Source organism: Scyliorhinus torazame, chromosome 5, assembly GCF_047496885.1.
Source record: "Scyliorhinus torazame isolate Kashiwa2021f chromosome 5, sScyTor2.1, whole genome shotgun sequence".
Taxonomy (NCBI): domain Eukaryota; kingdom Metazoa; phylum Chordata; class Chondrichthyes; order Carcharhiniformes; family Scyliorhinidae; genus Scyliorhinus; species Scyliorhinus torazame.
Window position 1 is genome coordinate 175,579,786 of NC_092711.1, and position 26,005 is coordinate 175,605,790.

Consider the following 26,005-nt stretch of genomic DNA (forward strand, 5'->3'; position numbering starts at 1 on the left):
GTGTGTCTTGGTGCTTTTCTAGTCACACTGATGTTTAAAACCTTCTGCAGCCAGAACGGACAAAATGTTCCTTCTAGATTCAAAGGCCGAGGAATCGAGTGACACTGTCAGAGTTTGATGTGACGTTTGGTTTGAGATTTCTGCCAGTAATTCCTCACCTTCTAATATCCTTTAAAAGTTTACAAAAATCATCACCATCAGTACTGGATTGAAATTCAGGACCGACAATTCTCATTTCCATGGAACATACTCTCATTTTGCAAAAGCAGTAACTCTCACTGCGTTCTCACTCTGCTGTATCTAATATTGACCCTCCCAATTCTCCTGAAGGTGCTGATTCAGGCTGATTGACAGATCCCTGCTCACTGCTTCCTGTCATGCAGGCTGCCAGACAGATATATGTTTACATTACTGGACTGAAAACATGTGTAATCTGCAGATTGGATTCAGTTCTATTCCCTTCAGTTACTGAAAGTCATAATGCCCTCCCCGAATGAGGAAAGAAATGGAAAGGGGTAAACATTGATTTGCTCCCAGATATTGCCCAGAGGAGTTTTACTCTGAAGTCCAACTTCCGCTGACGTCACAATGGTTTCACTCTGCTCCGCGGTGACGTCTCCGGCTTCCAGTGCGCAGGCCCGGAGATGGCGGCCCCGTCCCCACCCCTTGTTCCCTTCTCCCCCCTCACCACCTCGAGATAAGCCAGGCAAACAGATGACGGCTCCGGCCAGAGCGTGAAATCCCACCTCTCCCCCGCCCCGGGACTGCGCATGTGCAGAGGTGCCTTTCTTGACCTTCCTGCTGAAGGTATTGACCAATGGGAACTGTTGGACAACCGGAAGGACTCTGGCCCTCTAGTCAATCAGAGCGTGGCCTTTGTGTTAATGAAGAGCGAGCTTCACACAGACTGAAGCTTCCTCATGTCTCCAACATCTGTAAGTAAAACACTTATTTTCTCCCTCTTTCCATTTCTTTTCTCATTCTGACCTTCAATTGGTGACTTGCAGCAACTAAAGGCAAAGGAAGTGAATCCAGGGAGGGTGCAGACTCTGGAAAGTTTGGCCCAGGTTTCTCTCTTAAAGACATTGTGTGGAGATGCCGGTGTTGGACTGGGGTGGGCACAGTAAGAAGTCTTACAACACCAGGTTAAAATGCAACAGGTTTGTTTAGAATCAATAGCTTTTGAAACGCAGCTCCTTCCTCGGGTGGCATTAAAGACATTGACATCCTTTGCTCCCTCAGCTTGACATATTTATTTGTCTGGCTAAAATGATGGTCTCTTTCCCAATGTTTACAATTAAAGGCCTGGTTTCCCCAGGAGATAAGAACATAACAAAATAAGAACTTGGAGCAGGAGTAGGCCATCTAGCCCTTCGAGCCTGCTCCGCGATTCAATGAGATCATGGCTGATCATTTGTGGACTCAGCTCCACTTTCCCGCCCGAACACCATAACCCTTTATTCCTTTACTCTTCAAAAGCTATCTATCTTTATCTTGGAATCATTTAATGAATGAGCCTCAACTGCTTCACTGGGCAGGGAATTCCATAGATTCACAACCTTTTCGGTGAAGAAGTTCCTCCTAAGCTCAGTCCTAAATCTACTTCCCCTTATTTTGAGGCTATGCCCCCTAGTTCTGCTTTCACCCGCCAGTGGAAACAACCTGCCCACACTCATCCTATCTATTCCCTTCATAATTTTGTATGAGATGGCTGACATTTTAGGAGACAGTAAATTAATATTGAACACAGATATGTCTAGTGTTGTTATATGGTACAGATTAGACATATTTGTGATAGTTCTGTAATAAATTATGTTTATTATTATTTCTAGTTTTTTTGTAGTACTGGATCTAGTTTATATATTTCCAGTCATAGAGTCATTGCAGTCCAGAAGTAGTCCATTCGGCAACTCGAGTCATTGCCGACTCTCTGTCGACCAATTCTGTCCGTCTCGAGTGCGTCCCATTCTGTAACCCTACAGTGCCCTTCCAATTTCAGTTAGAAATCATTGATCATCTCTGCTTGACTCTTCTCATAAGCAGCAAGTTCAAGATCATGATCAATCACAATTCCCTGAATCTCAACCAACTGAAACAATCCTATCCATTAAACATATCTTTAGTCCAATGATATAGACGTCTTTCCATTAGGCTGGCAGTCTGAATTAAGATTTTTGGACTTCTGTATCCAGGACAGGAAGCAGTGAGCATGGATCTGTCACTCAGCCTGAGTCAGTACCTTCAGGAGAATTGGGAGGGGGAATATTAGACACAACAAAGTGAGAATGGAGGGAGAGTGTGTGGGACGGAGATTTACAACTTTTGGGAAATGAGAGAGAAAAGAATGTTCCATAGAAACTAGAATCAACAGTTCTGAATTTCTATCTTGTACTGACAGTGTTCAATTTTGTAAACTCCTTTCACAGGGTCCCACAAGGTGAGGATTTGCAGACAGAAATCTCAAACCAAACTTCACATCAAAATCTGACAAAGGCACTCAATTCATCGGGACCTGAATATTATCAGCCTTTAAATCTAGAAGGAGAAATGTTTGTTGTGTCTGCTACAGAAGGTTTTAAACAGCAATGTGACTGGATAAGCACCAACACAAACACCCGAGTGAGAGTGTTCCAGTGCACTGACTGTGGAAAGAGCTTCAACCAACTACACGGCTTGAAAAAACATTGCACCATTCTCAGCGAGGAGAGATCGACACGTGTTCTGTGTGTGGACGAGGCTTCAACTTTGATTATCCAACCTGGAGAGACACAAGGGCACCAGCACCATGGAGAAACGGTGGAAATGTGGGGACTGTGGGAAAGGATTCAGGTACACATCTGAGCTGAAAATTCATCGCCGCAGTCACACCGGAAAGAAGCCATTCACCTGCACTGAGTGTGGGAAGGGATTCAGTGTTTCATCCAACCTCCGGACACACCAGCGAGTTCACACTGGGGAGAGACCATTCACCTGCACGGAATGTGGGAAGGGATTCTCTCAGTTATTCAATCTGCGGACACACCAGCGAGTTCACACTGGGGAGAGACCATTCACGTGCTCTGTGTGTGGTAAAAGATTTAGTCATTCCTCCCAACTGCTGATACACCAGCGAATTCACACTGGGGATACGCCATTCAACTGCACTGTGTGTGGGAAGGGATTCACTCAGTCATCCAGCCTGCAGACACACCAGCAGGTTCACACCAGGGAGAGGCCGTTCACCTGCTCTCAGTGTGGGAAGGGATTCACTCAGTCATGCAACCTGCTGAGACACAAAGTCACTCACACTACTGAGAGGCCCTTTCAATGTTCTGACTGTGGGAGCGGCTTCAAAAGCTCTCAGGAACTAATACACCACCAAGTCATTCACACCGAGGAGAGACCGTTCAGCTGCTCTCATTGCATAAAGAGGTTTAGAACGTCATCCAGTCTGTGGACACACCAGCGAGTTCACACTGGGGAGAGGCCATTCACCTGCTCTGTGTGTGGGCAGGGATTCACTCAGTCATGCAACCTTCTGAGACACAATGTTATTCACACCAATGAGAGACCTTTTAATTGCTCTGACTGTGGGAGCGGCTTCAAAAGTGCTGCTGATCTGATGACCCACCAGCGAATTCATACTGAGGAGAGACCGTTCAGCTGCTCTCACTGCTCAAAGAGGTTCACAAAGTCGTCCAACCTGCGGGCACACCAGCGAGTTCACACTGGGGAGAGGCCATTTATCTGCTCTGTTTGTGGGAAGGGATTCACTCGATCAAAACCTCTGCTGACCCACCAGCGAGTTCACAAGTGACGATGGGGGTTGGATTTTGCTGTTATTGCTGCTCTTAATCACATCCAGGACTGAACCATGTTCATTCTGACAGTTGGAGTTTGATTCAGTTGATGTTAATAATCCCTGCAACCGGACTGGAGTTCAATATTCTGGATATAGTTTAATTAAATCAGTTTGCATCAAACACATTTTTAAGTCCTTGATTTCTTTAAAGTAAGACAAGACTGATTGATGTCCTGTTACCGACTGTTATGGAAGTGTCCCTTTCAGAAAAGTTTTTGTCTTATCACACGACTTCAGTGATGTCATTGTATGGGTGGAGCTGGGCGGTGGCTCTGTAAACTGTTTTTACTTTCCCTTTCAGTTTTGGCTGCTGTGGACTCAGACAGAACAATGAAGTGTTTTGGCTTGTCTCTCTCTATTTCCATTTTAAATATCTGTTCCAGTAAGAAGAAAAAACAGATAGCTCCCTGCTTTGGGAACTTAAAATCTATAATTTGCTTTCCTGAAGAGTTTAAACCTGCTGGTGAGACGGGTCAGAAGCTCAGAAAAAGCCAGTCTTATTCAAGTGAGAATGCAGAGTGCTGGACCGCGCCCTTGAAAAGGGATTTTTGGTTAATGGGATTTTGTTTATGAATAGTAACAGTTAAGGGGGAATTCATTCCGTGTTATACATAGATAAGTGTCGCTGTGGGGTGTCTTTATGTTTGTAATTGATAAAAATTCTTGCTGTGGGTGTATATATTTGTTAACTATGTTCTGAGAATAAAGCTTGTTTTGATTAAAATTGCCCCAATTAAGGGGCAATTTAGCATGGCCAATCCACCTATCCTGCACATCTTTTTGGTTTGTGGGGGTGAAACGCATGGGGAGAATGTGCAAACTCCTCATGTGCAGTGACCTGGGGCCGGGATCGAACCCGGATCCTTGGCGCCGTGAGGCAGCAGTGCCACTGCACCACCGTGCCATCCAACACTCGGTATTTCAGTGGGAGACTATTTAATGTTAACTAGAACTGGGTGAAAGTCAAGATTCCCTTCCCATACAGCCCTCCTGAAGTCAGGTTCTATTTCACCGAGTGAGTGTCCCTCTCCAGTTCTCAGCTTCACTCTGGGAACATACAGCTGGGTGAAGCTGTTTCAGGTCCTCCTTCTCTAACTCAGCATGGGACGTTTAAAATATTTTTAATATTGTGGTGAGGATGAGGGGGGCTGGTGTCCATATTCACTGTCACCCCGATTCCTGTTTCAGAGACATGAAAAGGGAGAAAGGGGTCTGTGATTGGTCGGGTGGTGACCTTTTCCCTGAGCCTAGTGGATGAGGATAGTTCTCCACCGATTTACCCCCCCCCCCCCCCCCCCCCCACCTCCTCCCCTTTCTGCCTGGGTCTCAGCCTATCCTGTATCCCTGGCCTGGGTGACCACACACACACAAACCAGCATTTCCTCATTGCATAGAAGAGGCAGAGCAGAGGGGGAAGTGCTTTCAACTTGACTGACCCAGCAAGAGCCAGAGGTCACCTCCTCTGGTTTCGGAGACAGCAGCTACGAGGGTCACGGTTTCAGAGACAGCAGCCATGAGCGTCACCTCCTCTGGTTTCAGAGACAGCAGCCACGAGGGTCACCTCTGGTTTCGGAGACAGCAGCCACGAGGGTCACTGCCTCTGGTTTAGAATACAGCAGCCATGAGGGTCACCTCCTCTGGTTTCGGAGACAGCAGCCACGAGGGTCACCGCCTCTGGTTTCGGAGACAGCAGCTATGAGGGTCACCTCCTCTGGTTTCGGAGACAGCAGCCACGAGGGTCACCTCCTCTGGTTTCGGAGACAGCAGCCATGAGAGCTGTTGCTGCTGATTTGTTCCCGAAGCTGTCGGATTTGATCTAAACCGAGGATGTGGTCTGCTTCAGGGGAGGTGACAGTTTGTTGTTGAACTAATTCCTTTAACAGCCTCCTTGCATCTTCTAATTCCTCACCTAGTCGGTATTATGTCTGTAATTCAATATTTTGTTCCAGAGTTTGGTAAAGTTTTTTTTCTGATATAATTCTTACTTGTGACAATAAAGATTATTATTATTGACATGTGCCTCCTGTTTCAATCGTTTTTTTTAAATTTAGAGCATTCAATTCTGTTTTTCCCAATTAAGGGGCAATTTTAGTATGGCCAGTCCATCTAACCTGCACATCATTTTGGGTTCTGGGGGTGAGACCCACGCAGACAAGGGGAGAATGTGCAAACTCCACACGGACAGTGACCCAGAGCCGGGATCGAACCTGGGACCTCGGCGCCGTGATGCAGCAGTGCTAACGACTCTCCACCGTGCCGCCCCTCCTGTTTCGATCATAACTGATTGTGTCGGACAGCAATGCTCGCCAACTAATCATCATTTTTGTTTTTAAACTTATTGACCCATTCCAATAACTCCTTGTACTTTTCATACAGTTGTAAGACACACATGTACTGTGGACTAACTGATACTGGACCTTCTTCAACTTAATGTTACCCTTTCTGAACCTCTTTACAAAGCCGATTAAGATATACTGATAATTCCTGTCAATCTTCTACAAATCCCAGGATATCTCACTCCCAGCACACCCGTTTCCTCTCTCAGACCATCAATCAGTCATTTCAGGTTTATACCAATATCACTGTAGACTCCTGAATTCACAAAGGAGCATCTCCATCCACTTTCAACAAGAATGCTGCTTCTCAAGCCTGTGATCTGGACCAGATCAATCCCACTCCTGACACCACTTCGAAGAATTGTGTATGGGAATCACAGATTACCCAAAATAGGGTCAAGCTGATAAGTAATTTTAAAGTAGTACTGAGAAACAACTGTTGAATTATAATTGAGAAGCTATTGGGGTGGCACAGTGATTAGCACGGCTGCCTCACAGCACCAGGGACTCGGGTTCAATTCTGGCCTTTCGTGATTGTCTGTGTGCAGTTTGCACAGTCTCCCCGTAAAAGGGGGCTTATAGGACAGGCCATTAGATTAAAGTAAGTACCACATTCCTGGGAAGAACAGACACGCACAAAATGCAGGGACTCAGCTCAGCAGAAATATTCCTCATGCCCAGCTCCAAACAGCCTGGACTAATTAGACAATGGTACCATTCAGAGGTAGAAGAAAGATAAAGAGGACCGTTTGTACAAAGCATCAAGGTCAGTGGATAAGAAGGGCCTGGGAAACATTAGAAGAGCATGAGTAAGGCCTGACATGTGCAGGAGCTGGTCACGCAGCCCCAGATTGTCCAAAAGCAATTATATTGGTCAATGTATGTAATCGAGCCACAATGATTGTATCAAGTCCAGCTGAGGCAGGGCGACTGATGTTTGGAAATTGTACAATTATTGAACCTAGAGCAACGTAAGGTAGAGTCAATCTGCCCCAGATTGCTCTCCCATCGTACGTTGGCAAATAAAGAATGTCTTTACCAGAGTTGCTGTCTCCATGAGTCTGTGTGTTAGCTGAGCTGTATTTAAGAGGTGGACTCTCCCACGTGAAAGACAGCTGAATACTTAGCCTCTGAAAACGCTCCTACACCCCATGTCTGCGTGGGTTTCCTCCGGGTGCACCGGTTTACTCCCACAGTCCAAAGCTGTGAAAGTCAGGTGGTTGGCCATATTGAATGCCCCTTTGTGTCCAGGAATGTACAGGTTAGGTTATGGGAATGGGGCAGGGAGTGGGCCGAGGTAGGATGCTCTTCCAGAAGATCAGTGCAGACTCGATGAATCAAATGGCCTCTTTCTACACAGTATGGTTCTACTCTGTGGCTCTAAACATTCAGGAAAAACATTGAACCCATTACAGATGAGAATAGTTTACTGGTCCTGGAGGATGAATGGACTAAGGATGCAGAATAAGAGCTGGTCTCAGTCGCTGGTGATGGCATTCTCATCTGGACGGCTAACTGGTGTAAGCCAAGAGCATGGGTGCATCACTTTGAAATTATTTTACTCTGAAGAGCCTGTTTTAACTTCACACAGTGTTACTATCTAGTTAGAAACAATAAACACACAGGAAATCAAATGTCTTGCTTTAACCAATGACTTGTTATACGCCACGAGATTTAACTTTATTTTAAAACAAAACCAATTGAGGGGCGGCTCGGTGGTGCAATATTTAGCACTGCTTCCTCGCATCGCCGAGGACCTGGGTTCAATCTCAGCTCCGGGTCACTATCCATGTAGAGTTTGCACATTCTCCTCGTGTTTGCGTGTCTTCACTGTGAACCCGCATGAGTTGGGATGATTGAATGAAACCTTTGCCACACTTGGAGCAGGTGAACAGTTTTTCCTCAGTGTGAACTCGCTGGTGGATCTGTAGTGTGTACGGAGGGAATCCTTTCCCACACATAGAGCAGGTGAACGGCCTCTCCCCAGTGTGGCTGCGTTCGTGAATTTCAAGCTTATATGGGTAATTGAATCCTTTCCCACATTTCCATGTTTTTTCTCCGGTGTGACTGCACTTATGTCTCGACAGGACAGCTAATCGGCTGAAGCTTCGTCCACACACAGAACATGTGTATGGCTTCTACCCACTGAGAACGGTGCTTTTCCTTCCATGTTCAAAATATATTCCGGTTCCGATAAACTGGGAGATTCCATCAGATCCTGATGTGATTAGCACTGCTGCCACACAGCGCCGATCCTGGCCCTGGGTCACTGTTCGTGTGGAGTTTGCATATTCTCCCCATTTCTGTGTCTCACCCCCACAACCCAAAGATGTGCAGGGTAGGTGAACTGGCCGTGCTAAATTGCTGCTTTATTGGAAAAAATAATTGGGTACTCTAAATTTACTAAAAAATATATCCTGAGGTGATGTTTGATTTAAGTTTCCAGAGGCAAATCCTCCCCTTGTAACATCCTGTGAAATAGATTTAAAATAGAAAAATGGGAGTGAGAGAGAACCCACAAAAACACAAAGACAGGATGTGAAATTGAGCTGAATGAATCTGGTAATTTGTGGGGCTGGGATTGGGAAAATGTGGCCATGAAAACGGCTGGATTGTCATTAAAAACCCAACTGGTTCAGTAATGTCCTTCAGGGAAGGGAAGCTGACACCCAGTGTGGGCCGACACTAGACTCTGGACACTTTGGGAGCAGAAGGGGACAAATAGAAGTGGAGAGACAGGAGGCGAAGGAGACAGGTTTTATACAACTACAACTTGAACAATAACTTTGACAGAATCTCAAACCCCCAACTTCCCCAAAGTAAGAGGTGTATATGAAAATCACCACCTCCAATTCACACATCGTCCTGACTTGTCTGACATCCAGAATTGGTTGAACAGACATTTCCTCCAATTAAACATTGGAAATAGTGAAGTCATTGAGTTTGCACATTTTCCCAGTGTCTGCGTGGGTTTCATCCCCACAACCCAAAGATGTGCAGCGTAGGTGGATTGGCCACGCTAAATTGGAAAATAATAATTGGGAACTCTAAATTTATTTTTAAAAATAAATAGTGAAGCCATTGTCTTATGGCCCTGCTACAAACTCCATTCTCTAGTCACCATCCACCTCCCTGGCAACTGTGTTTATTTTATCCTTTCACAGGGAGTGGATACTGCTGGGAGAAATCATTGCCCACTCCTAATTGCCCTCGAGAAGATGATGGTGAGTTGTCCTCTCAAACTGATGTAATACATGATGTGTAGGTTGAGCCACAGTGTGCCCAGGGTGGGATTTCCAGGATTTTCACCCAACAACAGTGAAGGAACAGTGACATAGAATAGAATAGAATATTACAGCACAGTACAGGCCCTTCAGCCCTCGATGTTGCACCGACCTGTGAAACCAATCTAAAGCCCATCTACACTATTCTATTGTCATCCATATGTTTATCCAATGACCATTTAAATGTCCTTAATGTTGGCGAGTGCACTACTGTTGCAGGCAAGGCATTTCACGCCCTTACTACTCTCTGAGTAACAAACCTACCTCTGACATCTGTCCTATATCTATCTCCCCTAAATTTAAAGCTATGTCCCCTCATGCTAGACATCACCATCTGAGGAAAAAGGCTCTCACTGTCCACCCTATCTAATCCTCTGATCATCTTGTATGCCTCTATTAAGTCACCTCTTAACCTTCTTCTCTCTAACAAAAACAGCCTCAAGTCCCTCAGCCTTTCCTCCTAAGATTTTCCCTCCATACCAGGCAACATCCTGGTAAATGTCCTCTGCATCCTTTCCATTTCTTCCACATCCTTCCTATAATGCGGCAACCAGAACTGCACGCAATACTCCAAATGCGGCCGCACCAGAGTTTTGTACAGCTGCAACATGACCTCATGGCTCCGAAGCTCAATCCCTCTACCAATAAAAGCTAACACACCGTACGCCTTCTTAAAAACCCTCTCAACCTGAGTGGCAACTTTCAGGGATCTATGTACATGGACACCGAGATCTCTCTGCTCATCCACACTGCCAAGAATCTTACCATTAGCCCAGTACTCTGTCTTCCTGTTATTCCTTCCAAAATGAATCACCTCATACTTTTCTGCATTAAACTCCATTTGCCACCTCTCAGCCCAGCTCTGCAGCTTATCTATGTCCCTCTGTAACTTGTAACATCCTTCCGCACTGTCCACAACTCCACCGACTTTAGTGTCATCTGCAAATTTACTCACCTATCCTTCTACGCCCTCCTCCAGGTCATTTCTAAAAATGACAAACAGCAGTGGCCCCAAAACAGATCCTTGTGGTACACCACTAGTAACTGGACTCCAGTCTCAACATTTCCCATCAACCACCACCCTTTGTCTTCTTCCAGCTAGCCAATTTCTGATCCAAACTGCTAAATCTCCCTGAATCCCATGCTTCTGTATTTTCTGCAGTAGCCTACCGTGGGGAACCTTATCAAACGCTTTACTGAAATCCATATACACCACATCAACTGCTTTACCCTCATCCACCTGTTTGGTCACCTTCTCAAAGAACTCAATAAGGTTTGTGAGGCACAACCTACCCTTCACAAAACCGTGTTGACTATGTCTAATCAAATTATTCCTTCCCAGATGATTATACACGCTATCACTTATAAACCTTTCCAAGGGACTTCCGGTGACGGTGGGCGGGAGGCGGCTGCACAATGGAGAGCTCCTGCTCGGGAAAGGCATTTTCGGGGTTTTAAGCCCGGTCCCAGGGTCCACGGAGGCGGCAGAAGCAGGGAGAAGGCACAGAGGAGGCACAGTGAAGACACAGGAGGGAAAAAAATCAAAAGAAAAATGTCGAGGGTGAGCAAAAAAACGGCTGAAAAAAAACCAGCTGGAGGTCCGTTGGGGAGTGGAAAGGTTACCGCGGGGTCACCAGGAAAAATGGAGGCTGGAGCACCAGGGAAGGCCGCACTGTTTACGGCTGAAGAAATAACCAAGGTGATGGCTGCGGAATTTGAAAAGCAGTTGGCGCAGATTGCGAAATGCAAGGAGACGGTGAGGAAGAAGATGAGGGAGGTTTTGAGTGTGCTGGTGGAGGAGGCGGTTTCCCCGGTGAGGACGGAGGTGGCGAGCGCAGTGGCGGAGGTGCGAGAGCAAGGGGAGGCGCTGAAGGAAGTGGAGGAGACATTATTGCAGCATGGTGATCAACTTGCCTCAATGGGGAAAGAGATGCGGAAGGTGATGGATACTAACACGGATCTGCGAGGAAAAATGGAAGACCTGGAAAATAGATCCAGGCGACAGAACGTGAGGATTGTGGGGCTACCCGAAGGAGTTGAAGGACCGAAGCCGACTGAGTATTTTGCCGCGATGCTGGCAAAACTATTGGGGGAGGGGGCGGATCCCTCCCGATATGAACTGGATCGGGCTCATCGGTCGTGGAGGCCTGTACCAAAGGCAAGTGAGCCGCCAAGGACAGTGCCTCTGTGCTTCCGTAGGTACAGGGTGAAGGAGAAGGTCCTGATCTGGGCCAAGCAGAAGCGGGTGGTGCAGTGGGCTGGAGCTGGTGTACGTGTATACCAGGACTTTACGGTGGAGCTGGCAAAGAGGCGGGCTGCCTTCAACCGGGTGAAGAGGGCACTGTACATTAGCAAGGTGCGGTGCGGCATTGTATATCCAGCGAAGCTGAGGGTGACAGACAAGCTCAGGGACTTTTATTTTGGAACGGCGGAAGCAGCGGAGGAGTTTGCGAAAGCAGAAGGACTGTGGCAGAACTGACAAATTGAGGAATGGCCATGTGCCGATGTAACCTCATGACTGTATTTTCTTCTTTTTTGTTTCACTGCGTGCGGGTGTATGGGCTAAAGGAGCCAATGTGTAATATATTTGGACAAGGGAAGGGACGGGACTTTCACTCGAAATGAGAGTTCTTTGGGGTGTAGGTGGATATGCGGGGTTTGTGTGCTAAAAGGGGATCTTTGGGCTTTCCTGGGGCCGGGCAAGTGGGAAAGGGACCCGGGCGGGGGCCTCCACGCTGGCCGGTTTGTGCCGGCCAGTGAACGGGAGCGAGGTGGGGGGAGGAGCTGCGGCCATCGGAGCCTGGCAGAACAGGGTCCGAGTGGTCTAGCCAGGGTGGAAAGTTGGGGGGTAAGGAACCGAGGTTGGGGGGAGGAGTTTTACAAGAGGCAGTGGACGGGAGGAGCTGGAGACCTGGGGTGGGGGTGGGGGGTTGGGGGGTGGGGGGGTGGGAGCTGTGTAAGATTAAGGGTGACTACGGGTAATCCCTGATTCCTTTTTGTCATTTGTTTATGTAAACATGTGGGTTGAGGTTTGGGGGTTGGTGGGTAGATGGGATCGTTGTTATTATGGGGACTGACATAGCTTGCTGATTATTGTTTATTGTTGATGGATGTAAATGTGGGAGAAAATGTGAAAATGGAGGAGAATAAAAAAAATAAAAAAAAAAATAAAATAAACCTTTCCAAGATTTTGCCCACTACAGAAGTAAGGCTCACTGGTCTATAGTTACCGGGGTTGTCTCTACTCCTCTTCTTGAACAAGGGGACAATATTTGCTATCCTCCAGTCTTCTATCACTATTCCTGTTGACAAAGGTGACTTAAAGATCAAAGCCAAAGGCTCAGCAATCTCCTCCCTAGCTTCCCTAAGAATCCTAGGATAAATCCCATCTGGCCCAGGGGACTTATCTATTTTCACCCTTTCCAGAATTGTTAACACCTCCTCCTTATGAACCTCAAGCCCTTCTGGTCTAGTAGCCTGAATCTCAGATTTTGGAAATATAAATTCCCTCTCCTTCTCCGCCTCTGTTCTCAATCTTTTCTCACTCTCCTCCCCCCACAGAGGCCTGAAACTTTTCTGGCCCAGATCTGTGGAAGGTTCCCTTCCCTGAATGACATCAGTGAATCAGTTGTTCTTTTGTGAACATCTGACAGTTTTCAAGGTCACCTTTTCCTAGTGCCGGCCTCACAAATGACCAGATTTCAGCTCAATTTCACAACCCACCTTTGTGTTTTTCTGGATTTCTGGTCTTTCTGTCTAAACTGATTTCACAGGATATTGGAAGGGGAAGGTTTGCATTCGGGAAACATCACATCAGGATCTGACGGAGTCGCTTAAGTTATCGTTACTGAATATTAGCAGGTTTTGAACATAATATAAGAACATAAGAACTGGAAGCAGGAGTAGGCCATCTGGACCTTTGAGCCTGCTCCGCCATTCAATGAGATCATGGCTGATGTATTGTCGACTCAGCTCCACTTTCCCGCCAGAACACCATAACCCTTTATTCCTTTGTTCTTAAAAAAACTATCTATCTTTATCTTGAAAACATTTAATGAAGGAGCCTCAACTGCTTCACTGGGCAGGGAATTCCATCGATTCACATGGAAGGAAAAAACACTGTTCACAGTGGAGAGAAACCATACATGTGTTGTGTGTGTGGACGAGGTTTCAGCCAATCTTCTGGCCTGTCAAGGCACAAGCGCATTCACACTGGCACAAAACCGTGGAAATGTGGGGATTGTAAGGTGGCATTTGGTTTCCCGTCTGAGCTGGAATCTCATCAACGCACTCGCACTGGGGAGAGACCATTCATCTGCTCCGTGTGTGGGAAGAGATCTACTTGGTCATCAAACTTGCTGACACAACAGCGGGTTCACATTGGAGAGAAGTTGTTCACCTGCTGTGTGTGTGGAAAAGGATTGACTGATTCATCCAAGTGACTGAAACAGCAGCGAGTTCACACCGGGGAGAGACCATTTGCCTGCACTGAGTGTGGGAAGGGATTCACTCATATATCCACCCTACTGAGACACCAGCGCGTTCACACTGACAAAATGCCTTTTAAATGTCTGCACTGTGGGAAGTTCTTTAAAAGCTCTGGAAAACAGATGTACCATCAACATGTTCACACTGATGAGAGACCTTTTAAATGCCCAGCCTATGTGAAATGTTATGAAGGCTCCTGGGAGCTGATGTCCCACCAATATATTCACACTGATGAGAGACCGTTCAGGTGCTCTCACTGCGGGGCTGGGTTCAGGCGATCATCTAAACTCACTGTCCACCAGCGAATTCACACTGGGGAGAGGCCATTCATCTGATTGTGGGAAGGGATTCATCCACCTTGCTGAAATACTAGTGGGATCATATTGGGGTGATACAGTAGCACAGTGGTTAGCACTGTTGCTTCATAGCGCCAGGGTCCCAGGTTCGATTTGTGGCTTGGGTGTCTGTGCGGAGTCTGCACGTTCTCCCCGTGTCTGCGTGGGTTTCCTCCGGGTGCTCCGGTTTCCTCCCACGAGTCCCGAAAGAGGTGAACATAGAACAATACAAGAGCAGCACGGTGGCGCAGTGGTAGCACTGCAGTCTCACGGCACCGAGGTCCCATGTTCAATCCCAGCTCTGGGTCACTGTCCATGTGGAGTTTGCACATTCTCCCCTTGTTTGCGTGGGTGTCACCCCCACAACCCAAAAGATGTGCAGGGTAGGTGGATTGAACATGCTAAATTGTCCCTTAATTGGAAAAGGTGAATTGGGTACTCTAAATTTAAAAAAAAAACAGAACAATACAGCACAGGAACAGGCCCTTTGGCCCTCCAAGCCTGCGTCGATATGGTACCTGCCTAAACTAAAACTGTCTGCACTTATGGAGTCCATATCCTTACATTCCCACCCTATTCATATATTTATTTAGTTGTCCCTTAAATGGCGCTACCGTACCTGCTCCCACCACCTCCCCAGGCAGCACGTTCCATATATTTCCCATCCTGTATAAAAAAACCTGCTTCGCACATCTGTTCTGAACTTTTCCCCGCGTACTTTAAACCTATGTCCCCTAGTACTTGACTCTCCTACCCTAGGAAAGAGCATCTGACTATCCACTCTGTCCATACCACTCATAATCTTGTAAACCTCTATCAGCTCGCCTCTCAACCTTTGTTGTTCCAGTGAGAACTGACCGAGTTTATCTAACGTGCTGTTGGGTAATTTGGACATTCTGAATTCTCCCTCCGTGTACCCGAACAGACGGCAGAATGTGGCGACTCGGGGCTTTTCACTTCATTGCAATGTTAATGTCAGCTTACTTGTGACAATAGCGATGATTATTATTAAAGACAGACCTTTCAAATGTTTAAACTGTGGGAAATTCTATAAAACGTCCGGGGAACTGATGTCCCATCAGCTTGTTCACACTGATGAGAGACAGTTCAGGTGCTCTCACTGTGGGACTAGATTCAGCAACTCACTGTATACCGGCGAATTCACACTGGGGAGATCCAAACTTTCCTCATAGTTAAAATTGTCCATCCCTGGTAACATAATCATAAATCTTCTCTGCAACGGGCAGCATGAGGTCCCAGGTTCGAATCCCGGCCCCGGGTCACTGTCCGTGTGGAGTTTGCACATTCTCCCTGTGTTTGCGTGGGTTTTGCCCCCACAACACAAAGTTGTGCAGGGTAGGTCGATTGGCCACAATAAATTACCCCTTAATTGGAAAGAATTAATTGGGCACACTAAATTTAAATAAATAAATCTCCTCTGCAGTCTCTCTCGGATGATCACATCCTTCATGTAATATGGCTGTGGTCTAACTGGTGTTTGATGCAGGTCCAGCACAATCTCCCTGTTCTCATAATCTCAACCCTCGGCTACCAAAGGAAACTATCCCACCTGCCTTCCTAAGCACTGAAGAGAGAGAGTGAGAGGCAGCTGAGAGAGACAGAGGGAGAGAGAGGAAGCAGAGGGGGTGAGAGGCACCAGAGAGAGAGAGGAGAACCAGAGTCTGGGAGAGGCAGGAGAGAGAGAGGAGAGAAGAGAGAGACAGTCTAGTCAGTAACAAAAATAAGTAATGGAATTGAGTTCAGACACGGATCTGCATGAACCGACACCACTTTATTGACAGATTGACAAGGTAGTCACTGTACTTGAATCAATGTTATTCACTTTTGGAATTTAATGAACAAAGGGTCAGATTAACTATATCACAATCACCCAGATTCAAATAGGTCTGTTTAATACAGAACAGGATTAAACCCAGTGTCCAATATTACAGGTGTCTGTGGCTGTTTGATGCCCTGTTTCATTGTACAGATGACAAGCCCACAGCTTCAGTGAACTCGTCTATCCAGGGTCTGTTTCTAAACCCTCATCACAACATAATACCTGGTTAGCTATTTATATATGGTCAGCCTGGTTGGACAGCTAACACAAAGCTCAATCAGAAACTATGGTTCTTCTTTCAACTGATTCCAGCTCCGACAAGGGGTCACAGCATCTCCAGCCTTCAGCTCTGTTACTGGGCTGTCATTGACATGAGCAAGAGAGAGACAGCAAGTTGCCTGAGGCTTAAATGGGAAGTTGAAACTTGTGACTCAAAACCAACTGTGTAAGATCTCTGAAAAGATCAGGAATTTTAAAAGATAAATTCTAAACCCAGTGAACAAATTAATGAGTCATAAGACAAAAACTTCAGGTTTTATGACTTTACTGCAACAAACTAGAAGCAACAATGCCTAAACACTATTTTTATAGGGAACGTATCCCTTAAACTACAAATAGAATGTAGCCCTTTTACTTTTAAGACAATCAAAAATCACACTCCATGGTTACGTCGCTGAAGTTGTCACTCAATTCTCCTGGAACCAGCCCAATGTGATTCTTCGTTCCTGTGTTTACTTCCATTCTGTTCCTTTGCCTGACTGGCAATCCTTAACCCCAGAAGTGTATTTTGCAGTGATGGTTCTCTTGATGATATTCAGGACCCGATAAACCAAGTGACTCCTCCAAATCCTGAAGTGGCGTCAGGTTTTTTTCTGCAAATCTTCATCTAATATCCTGTAAAAGGAATTTACAAATGGAAATTGAGAACAGGCAATTCTAGTTTCCATCCAACACACTCTCCCTCCATTCTCACTCTGCTGTAATATGCATCCTCCTAATTCTCTAAAGGTGCTGATTCAGGCTGACTGACAGATCCCTGCTCCCCGTCTTGGAGAGGCCTTAAAATCTCCATGCAGACTGCCAGACAGAAATATGTCGATGTTACTGAACTCAAAATGTGTGGAACATACAGACTGGATTCACTTCCTTTCTCTTCAGCTGCTGCAAGTCACCAATGTCCCCTCAGAATGAGGAAAGAAATGGAAAGATAAAGTAGACTTGGAGCGGCTGCTGCCTCTTGTGAGGCATTCCAGAACGAACGAGAGGTAATAGTCTTACGGTAAGCGGTAGCAAATTCAAAACAGCTTTAATTTAAAAAAAATTTTTTTTTAAGCATACCCAATTATTTTTTTTTCAATTAAGGGGCAATTTAGTGTGACCAATCCACCTACTCTGCACATCTTTGGGTTGTGGGGGTGAAACCTACGCAGACACAGGGAGTAAGTGCAAATTCCACACAGACATTGACCCAGGGCCGGGATCGAACCCAGATCCTCAGCGCCGTAGGCAGCAGTGCTAACCACTGGGCCGCAGTGCTAACCACTGGGCCACAGTGCTGTCCTATTCAAAACAGTGTTGAGGAGAAGCTGCTTCTCCCAAGGGCTGTGAATCTGTGGAATTCACTACCCCAGAGTGCGGTGGAGCTGGGACAGTGAGTAAATTTAGGGAGAAGTTAGACAGATTTTTAATCGGGTTGAAGGGTTCTGAAGAACTTTCAGGACGGTGGAGATAAGGCCAGGATGAGATCAGTGATGACCAAATGGTGGAGCAGACTCGATGGGCCAAATGGCCTAATTCTGTTCTTATATCGTATGAACTTCTGAAAGGGGGGGGCATTGATTTGCTCCGTGATGTTGCCCAGAGGAGGAAGTTTTAGTCTGAAACCCATTGTTTCACCTCCACATTGTGACATCACAAAGGAATTCATCCTCTAAATCAGCCAATAGGAATCCATTCGCTCCGCGGTGACGTCACTGCATTAGTGCGCACACGCCGGCGCGCGGACACGCGAGCGCCGCCCCCACCCTCTGTTCCGTCTCCCTCAACACATCCTCGCGACAATTTCCAGCAACCGGCTGATAGTTCCGGCCGTCGGTGATCGCCCCTTCCTTGACCCGGGACTGCGCATGTCTCAGGGAGAGGGAATGATGCGCATGCGTCGGAGAGCTCACTTCCCCTGACCTTACCTCTCGGGTGTTGACCAATGGGAAGACTTGGAGGACCGGAAAGACTCTGCCCCTCCGCCAATCAAAGCTCCCCCATTGTCTCGATGCGAAAGCTGCACATGGAGGTTTCTGCCGAGCAAAGCTGTTGTTCCCCCAACCCTGAATGAGCTTGAGCTGCTCACAGACTCCTGTCACCAACATCTGTGAGTAAAACACTTTCTTTTCTCCCCCTTTCCATTTATTTTCTCATTCTGACCTTCAATTGGTCTCTTGCAGCAACTGAAGGGAAAGGAAGTGAATCCAGGGAGGGTGCAGGCTCTGGAAAGCTTGGCCCAGGTCTCTCTCTCTCTCTTCAACACATTGACATGCTTTGCTCCCTCAGCTTGACACATTTATTTGTCTGGCTAAAAGGATGGTCTCTTTCCCAATGTTCACAATTAAAGGGCTGGTTTCCCCAGGAGATGACTGACATTTAAGGGGTCAGTAGACAGGCTAAATCCAACTCAGCCAATTACTTCCCTGTCGGAACACTCTCCACCATCAGCAAAGTAATGGAAGGAGTCATCAAAGGTCCTATTAAGTGGCACTTATTCTGCAATAACCTGCTCCAGCTCGCTCAGTTTGTGTTCTGCCAGGGTCTCTCAGCTGCTGACCTCATTACAGCCTTGGTTCAACCAACATCCTGGGGGTTACCATTGATCAGAAACTGGACTGGACTAGGCATATTAATACTGTAGCTACCAAGGCAGATCAAGGGCTGGGAATCCTACGGCGAGTAACATGCCTCCTGATGCCCCAAAGCCTGTCTACCAGACATCTACAAGCACAAGTCAGGAGTGTAATGGAATACACTCCACTTTGCTGGATGAGTGCAGCTCCAACAACACGCAAGAAGCCGGACTCTATCCAGACAAAGCAGCCTGATCGATTGCATCGCCTTCCACAAACATTCAAACCTTCCACCACCGACAAACAGTAGCAGTCGTGTATACCATTTACAGGATACACTGCAGTAACTCATAAAGATTCCTCAGACAGCACCTTCCAAACACACAACCACTACCATCTAGAAGGACAAGAGCAGCAGAAACCTGGGAAGCCCACCACCTGGAAGTTCTCCTACAAGTTACTCACCACCTTGACTTGGAAATATATTGCCATTCCTTCACTGCCCCTGGGGCAACATCCTGGAATTCCCTCCCTAACAGCACAGGGGATGTAGGGCAGCATGGTGGAGCAGTGGTTAGCGCTGCTGCTTCACGGCTCCGAGGTCCCAGGCTCAATCTCGGCTCTGGGTCACTGTCCGCGTGGAGTTGGCACACTCTCCCCGTGTTTGCATGCGTTTCGCCCCCACAACCCAAAGATGTGCAGGGTAGGTAGATTCGCCACACTAAATTGCCCCTTAATTGTAAAAAATTAATTGGGTATCCTAAATTTATAAAAAAACAAATGGAAAAAAAACCAGCACAGGGGATGTACCTACACCTCAAGGACTGCAGCAGTTCAAGAAGGCAGCTCACCACTACTTCGGAAGGGCAACTGGGGATGGGCAATAAATGCTGGCCTGACCAGCATTGTCCACATCCCGTAAATTAATTTTAAAAAATTTAATATTGGACAGAGATATGTCGAGTGTTGTTATATGGTATGTATTGTAGCTATTGTTGATGGTTCTGTAATACAATACAGGTATTATTTCTACTTTTGTAAATAGTACTGTACCTACATTATATATTTCCAGTCATACAGTCATTGCAGCACTGACAGAATCCATTTGGTAACTCAAGTCAATGCTGACTCTCTGTACAGCAATCCAGTCAGTCCCATTCCCCCTCGATATCCCTGTTCACCTGAAAGTTTATTTTCTTCAAGTAACTATCCTATTTTATTTTAAATTATTAATCATCTCGACTTCCACAATCCTTGTGGAAAGTGAGTTCCCTGTCATGACCACTCCATGACTGAATAAAATTCTTCCTCCGAATTTCCCTATCTCTAATCAGTAAATGTACTTGTATGGAGATTCTCTACTCTTGTGCAGGTTTTAGTGAGTTTAGATTTGTTGATCAGCACCTTCAGGAAAATTGGGAGGGAAAGGGAGTGAATACAGTCTGTTTATTACACACATTTTCCATCCAGTAATATCGACATATATCTGTCTGGCAGCCGGCATGACGATTTTCAGGTCTCTGTGTCCAGGACAGGAATCAGTGAGCTTGGATCTGTCAATCAGCCTGAATCAGCACCTTCAGGAGAATTGGGAGGGTGAATATTAGATACAGCAGAGTGAGAATGGAGGGAGAGTGTGTGAGATTGAGATTTAGAGCATTTCAGGGAAAGAGAGAGAAAAGAATGTTCGATAGAAACTAGAATTGTCTGTTCTGAATTTCTATCCTGTACTGACAATGATTACTATTATAAAATCTGTTTGCAGGAAGTTCGAACAAGAGGAGTTTGAGGCCGATATCTCAAACTAAATATCACATCAAGAACTGACTGAGTCACTCAATTCTTGGGATCATCGGCCTTTGAATCTAGAAGGAGAAATGTTTGTCTATTCTGTCTGTTTCAAGAGATTTTAAACATCAGTGTGTCTGGAAAAGCACTGAAACACACACGCACACCCGTGTGAGACTGTTACAGAGCACTGACTGTGGAAAGAGCATTAACCAGTGACACAGCCTGTAAAAATACTTCACCATTCAGAGCAGGGAGAGACTGTATAGGTGTTCTGTGTGTGGACGAGGCTTCAACTGATCGTCCAACGTGGTGAGACGCAAAATGATCCGGACCATGGGGAAACCATGGAAATGTGAGGATTGTGGGAAGGGATTCAGAGCCCCGTGCGAGCTGGAAAGGCATCAACGCAGTCACACTGGAGAGAGGCCGTTCACCTGCTCTCAGTGTGAAAAGGGATTCACTGACATTAGCAGCCTGCGGAGACACAAACGAGTTCACACTGGGGAGAGGCCGTTCACCTGCTCTGACTGTGGGAAGGGATTCACTCAGTTATCCAGCCTGCAGGGACACCAGCGAGTTCACACTGGAGAGAGGCCTTTCACCTGCATTCAGTGTGAAAAGGGATTCACTGACATTGGCAACCTGCGGAGACATGAACGAGTTCACACTGGGGAGAGGCCGTTCACCTGCTCTCAGTGTGAAAAGGGATTCACTGACATTGGCAGCCTGCGGAGACACGAACGAGTTCACACTGGGGAGAGGCCGTTCACCTGCTCTGACTGTGGGAAGGGATTCACTCAGTTATCCAGCCTGCAGGGACACCAGCGAGTTCACACTGGAGAAAGGCCTTTCACCTGCTCTCAGTGTGAAAAGGGATTCACTGACATTGGCAACCTGCGGAGACATGAACGAGTTCATACTGGGGAGAGGCCGTTCACCTGCTCTCAGTGTGAAAAGGGATTCACTGACATTGGCAACCTGCGGAGACATAAACAAGTTCACACTGGGGAGAGGCCGTTCACCTGCTCTGACTGTGGGAAGGGATTCACTCAGTTATCCAGCCTGCAGGGACACCAGCGAGTTCACACTGGAGAGAGGCCTTTCACCTGCTCTCAGTGTGAAAAGGGATTCACTGACATTGGCAGCCTGCGGAGACACGAACGAGTTCACACCGGGGAGAGGCCATTCACCTGCTCTCAGTGTGAAAAGGGATTCACTGACATTGGCATCCTGCGGAGACATGAACGAGTTCACACTGGAGAGAGGCCGTTCACCTGCTCTGACTGTGGGAAGGGATTCACTCGGTTATCCAGCCTGCAGGTACACAAGCGAGTTCACACTGGAGAGAAGCCTTTCACCTGCTCTCAGTGTGAAAAGGGATTCACTGACATTGGCAGCCTGCGGAGACATGAACGAGTTCACACTGGAGAGAGGCCATTCACCTGCTCTCAGTGTGAAAAGGAATTCACGCAAATTGGCAACCTGCAGAGACACGAACGAGTTCACACCGGGGAGAGGCCATTCACCTGCTGTCAGTGTGAAAAGGGATTCACTGACATTGGCAGCCTGCGGATACACAAACGAGTTCACACTGGAGAGAGGCCATTCACCTGCTCTCAGTGTGAAAAGGAATTCACGCAAATTGGCAGCCTGCGGAGACACGAACGAGTTCACACTGGAGAGAGACCATTCACCTGCTCTGACTGTGGGAAGGGATTCACTCGGATATCCAGCCTGCAGACACACCAGCGAGTTCACACTGGGGAGAGGCCGTTCATCTGCACTGTGTGTGATATGGGATTCACTCAATTATCCAGCCTGCTGAAACACAATGTCACTCACACCAAGAGCAGGCCCTTTAAATGCTCTGACTGCAGGAATGGTTTCAAAAGCTCACAGCTACTGATGTCCCACCAGCGCGTTCACACTGAGGAGAGACCGTTCAGCTGCTCTCACTGCACAAAGACCTTTAGATCCTCATCCAACCTGATGAAACACGAGCGAGGTCACACCGGGGAGAGCCCGTTCACCTCTCCGACTGGGAAAAGATTCACTCGGTCATCACTTGCTGAGCCACAATGTCACTCACAGCAATGAGAGATCCTTGAAATGCTCTGACTATGGGAGTGGGATTACAAGCTCTAGGGTACTGATGTCCCACCAGCGCATTCACACTGAGGAGAAACTGTTCAGCTGCTCTCACTGCACAAAGTGGTTTCAAACATCATCCACATTGCGGAGTGTAGAAGCCAAGTATTTCAAATACAACTAGTATAGGTAAAAGATAGCTGTTTAAGCATAAATGTTGAGCCCCAGTTTTTAATACCCATTTATACAGCATAATTCATTTTTACTGAAGTCCGTTGTTCTGGCAAATGCATATTTTCAAAGACAGTGTGACATTAAAACAGCAAGATAATTTGACATTGCTTGTGCTAATTGTCAAGGACAGGGACTGAATACACAGCAACATTGTTCACAATGCAGATAACAGCTGGGTCAGAAAAGCTGATGTTGCACATTGAAGATGGACGGCTTGCCATCAAACCAAATGTGTTTGAGTCTAACCCAAACCAATTAGGATTATATTGGGGTGTAATTAGATGACTTAAGACAGATATGAAAGTGTATAACTAAAACGTTTCTCCCCGCCATTTTGGGTTTTGTTGTCTTTGTGAGTATTGTCTTTGTAGGTTTGGTTTTAGTGTTTAGTTTAGTCAGTTTTGTCCTTTATAGTCTCCATTTTAGAGATGTCTTTTGGGGGTTGTCAGTTTAACAGTCTGTGTCAGTGATGTTAGTCCACTTTTGACTTTGAGTTTTGCTGAAGATTAGCTTTCTCCCTCTCTTCATGTTTCATTGCCAGACTTTGACCTTTTAAAAGTTACTTTCGAGCTGTCTGCCTAAGCAAAGAAAGATAATGTCTGTAATTCTCTGAAAGCTTCGAATTGTCTACGAATTGCCTTTTAAATGACTTTCAAATTGTAATCAAGCGACTACAAATAAAACAATTCTTTTTAGCACCTGAGGAGTTTATAATGCAAATTTCTGCTGAGTTCCAGTATTCGCAAAGTGCTACTGATAACCGAATAGCAGAGATGATATAAATTCCTTCAACTATACACAGTCGAATAATACAAGGAATCGAACAACTTAACACAGTCTACAAATAGTACAAATCTTATAACTTGTCGTATTGCGCCAGGACTTGATTCATCAACTAAGCTTCCCCCAAACTTGGCGTAGTTCGACAGGTTAAGATCCCATAAATTATAGATTCCTTCACGGAGACACCAGCGAGTTCACACTGGAAAGAAGCCATTCACCTGCTCTCACTGTGGGGAGGGATTCACTCAGTCGTCCAACATGCTGAGACACCAAAGGGTTCACAAGTGATGACGGGTTGGATTCTGCTGTTATTCCTGCTGTTAATCACATCCAGGACTGAACCTGGAGTGGGTGGATGGGTTTGCCTCCTCTTCAAATCCCTCCCTGGGCCTACTTTCTGGCGCGGCCGGCCCCTGAACACCGACTCCATCTTTAGTCGGGGGCGGCGCGCTAAAGAAGTCCCCCGCGCATGCACAGGATGGCGCGGCCCAACTGCGCATGCGCAGGATTCAGCTGGCCCAACTGCGCATGCGTGGGTTGGCGTGGCGCCCATTTGGCACCGCAAAAGGAGGCTGGAGCAGCGTGAACTGCTCGAGCGCCGTGCTGGCCCCTATGGGGGGCAGAATCGTACGTAACCGGGCCCGGTTTGCGACGGCATTCATGATGGCGCGAACTCTTGGGCCCAATATTGGAGAATCACCCCCAAGGTGTTCTGCATTAACCTTGCTTGTTGCTAAGGCTTTGCTACATTTTGTGAATGTTTCTGTTGAGGCTGCAAAACATTTTCAATACTAGATGTATTTGTAGAACAACAGTTTATTCATTACGAGGGCTTTAATGCAACTTTTCTTGAAACAGTGTTAGATTCGTACACATATTAAGTTGCTGTACTGCAATTCTCATTTAAAAAAATATATATATTTTATTCAAGATTTTTTGGCCAAACATAACAGTACGTAGTGTTTCTTTTAAACAACAATAAAGCAATATAAATAACAGTGACCAGTTTTAAACAAATAAATAAATAATATATAAACAGAAACAAAAACAAAACTAAATGGCAACTGCCTTGTCAAAAATAAATACTCTCCAAAGATACAATCCAACAGTCCAATATACTTTACCTATAACAAATGTCTATACATATACAATAGCATCCCTGAGAGTCCGTCCGGTTCCTCTCCGCCCCCCCCCCTCCCCCTGGGTTGCTGCTGTTGTCTTCTTCTTTTCCATTCCCTCTATCTTTCTGTGAGGTAGTCGACGAACGGTTGCCACCGCCTGGTGAACCCTTGAGCCGAACCCCTTAATACGAACTTAATCCGTTCTAACTTTATAAACCTTGCCATGTCGTTTATCCAGGTCTCCACACCCGGGGGCTTGGCTTCCTTCCACATTAACAATATCCTGCGCCGGACTACTAGGGACGCAAAGGCCAAAACATTGGCCTCTCTCGCCTCCTGCACTCCCGGCTCTTCTGCAACCCCGAATATAGCCTACCACCAGCTTGGTTCGACCTGGACCCCCACCACCTTCGAAAGCACCTTTGCCACCCCCACGCAGAACCCCTGTAGTGCCGGGCATGACCAGAACATGTGAATGTGATTCGCTGGGCTTCTCGAGCATCTCCCACACCTATCCTCTGCCACAAAAAATTTACTGAGCCGTGCTCCAGTCATATGCGCCCTGTGAAAAACCTTAAATTGTATCAGGCTTAGCCTGGCACACGAGGACGACGAGTTTACCCTACGTAGGGCATCAGCCCACAGCCCCTCCTCAATCTCCTCCCCCAGCTCTTCTTCCCATTTCCCTTTCAGCTCATCTACCATGATCTCCCCCTCGTCCCTCATTTCCCTATATATGTCCGACACCTTACCATCCCCCACCCATGTCTCTGAGATCACTCTATCCTGCACCTCCTGCGTCGGGAGCTGCGGGAATTCCCTCACCTGTTGCCTCGCAAAAGCCCTCAGTTGCATATACCGAAATGCATTCCCTTGGGGCAACCCATATTTTTCCGTCAGCGCTCCCAGACTCGCAAACGTCCCATTCACGAACAGATCTCTCAATTGTGCTACCCCTGCTCTTTGCCATGCTCCAAATCCCCCATCCATTCTCCCCGGAACAAACCGATGGTTATTTCTTATCGGGGAC

General features: G+C 46.7%; 2 protein-coding genes and 1 long non-coding RNA gene across 3 annotated transcripts; 2 read left to right on the forward strand and 1 right to left on the reverse strand.

The window, feature by feature from the left end:
• The first annotated feature begins 695 nt into the window (after positions 1–695).
• Positions 696–5,134, forward strand: LOC140420742 (uncharacterized). The gene is made up of 2 exons (XM_072504725.1): positions 696–935; positions 2,427–5,134. Exon 2 carries the CDS (start codon positions 2,786–2,788, stop codon positions 3,794–3,796), a length of 1,011 nt encoding a protein of 336 aa, XP_072360826.1. The 5' UTR covers positions 696–935; positions 2,427–2,785; the 3' UTR covers positions 3,797–5,134.
• An 11,517-nt stretch (positions 5,135–16,651) lies between these two features.
• Positions 16,652–18,155, reverse strand: LOC140420749 (uncharacterized). Its single transcript, XR_011946543.1, has 2 exons — positions 18,021–18,155; positions 16,652–17,018 (listed from the first exon to the last, which is right to left on the reverse strand). It is a non-coding gene; the product is annotated as an uncharacterized lncRNA (long non-coding RNA).
• A 163-nt stretch (positions 18,156–18,318) lies between these two features.
• Positions 18,319–23,769, forward strand: LOC140420746 (uncharacterized). Its single transcript, XM_072504730.1, has 2 exons — positions 18,319–18,492; positions 20,724–23,769. The coding sequence occupies exon 2, from the start codon at positions 21,071–21,073 to the stop codon at positions 22,844–22,846; it is 1,776 nt and encodes a 591-aa protein (XP_072360831.1). The 5' UTR covers positions 18,319–18,492; positions 20,724–21,070; the 3' UTR covers positions 22,847–23,769.
• Positions 23,770–26,005: the final 2,236 nt, after the last annotated feature.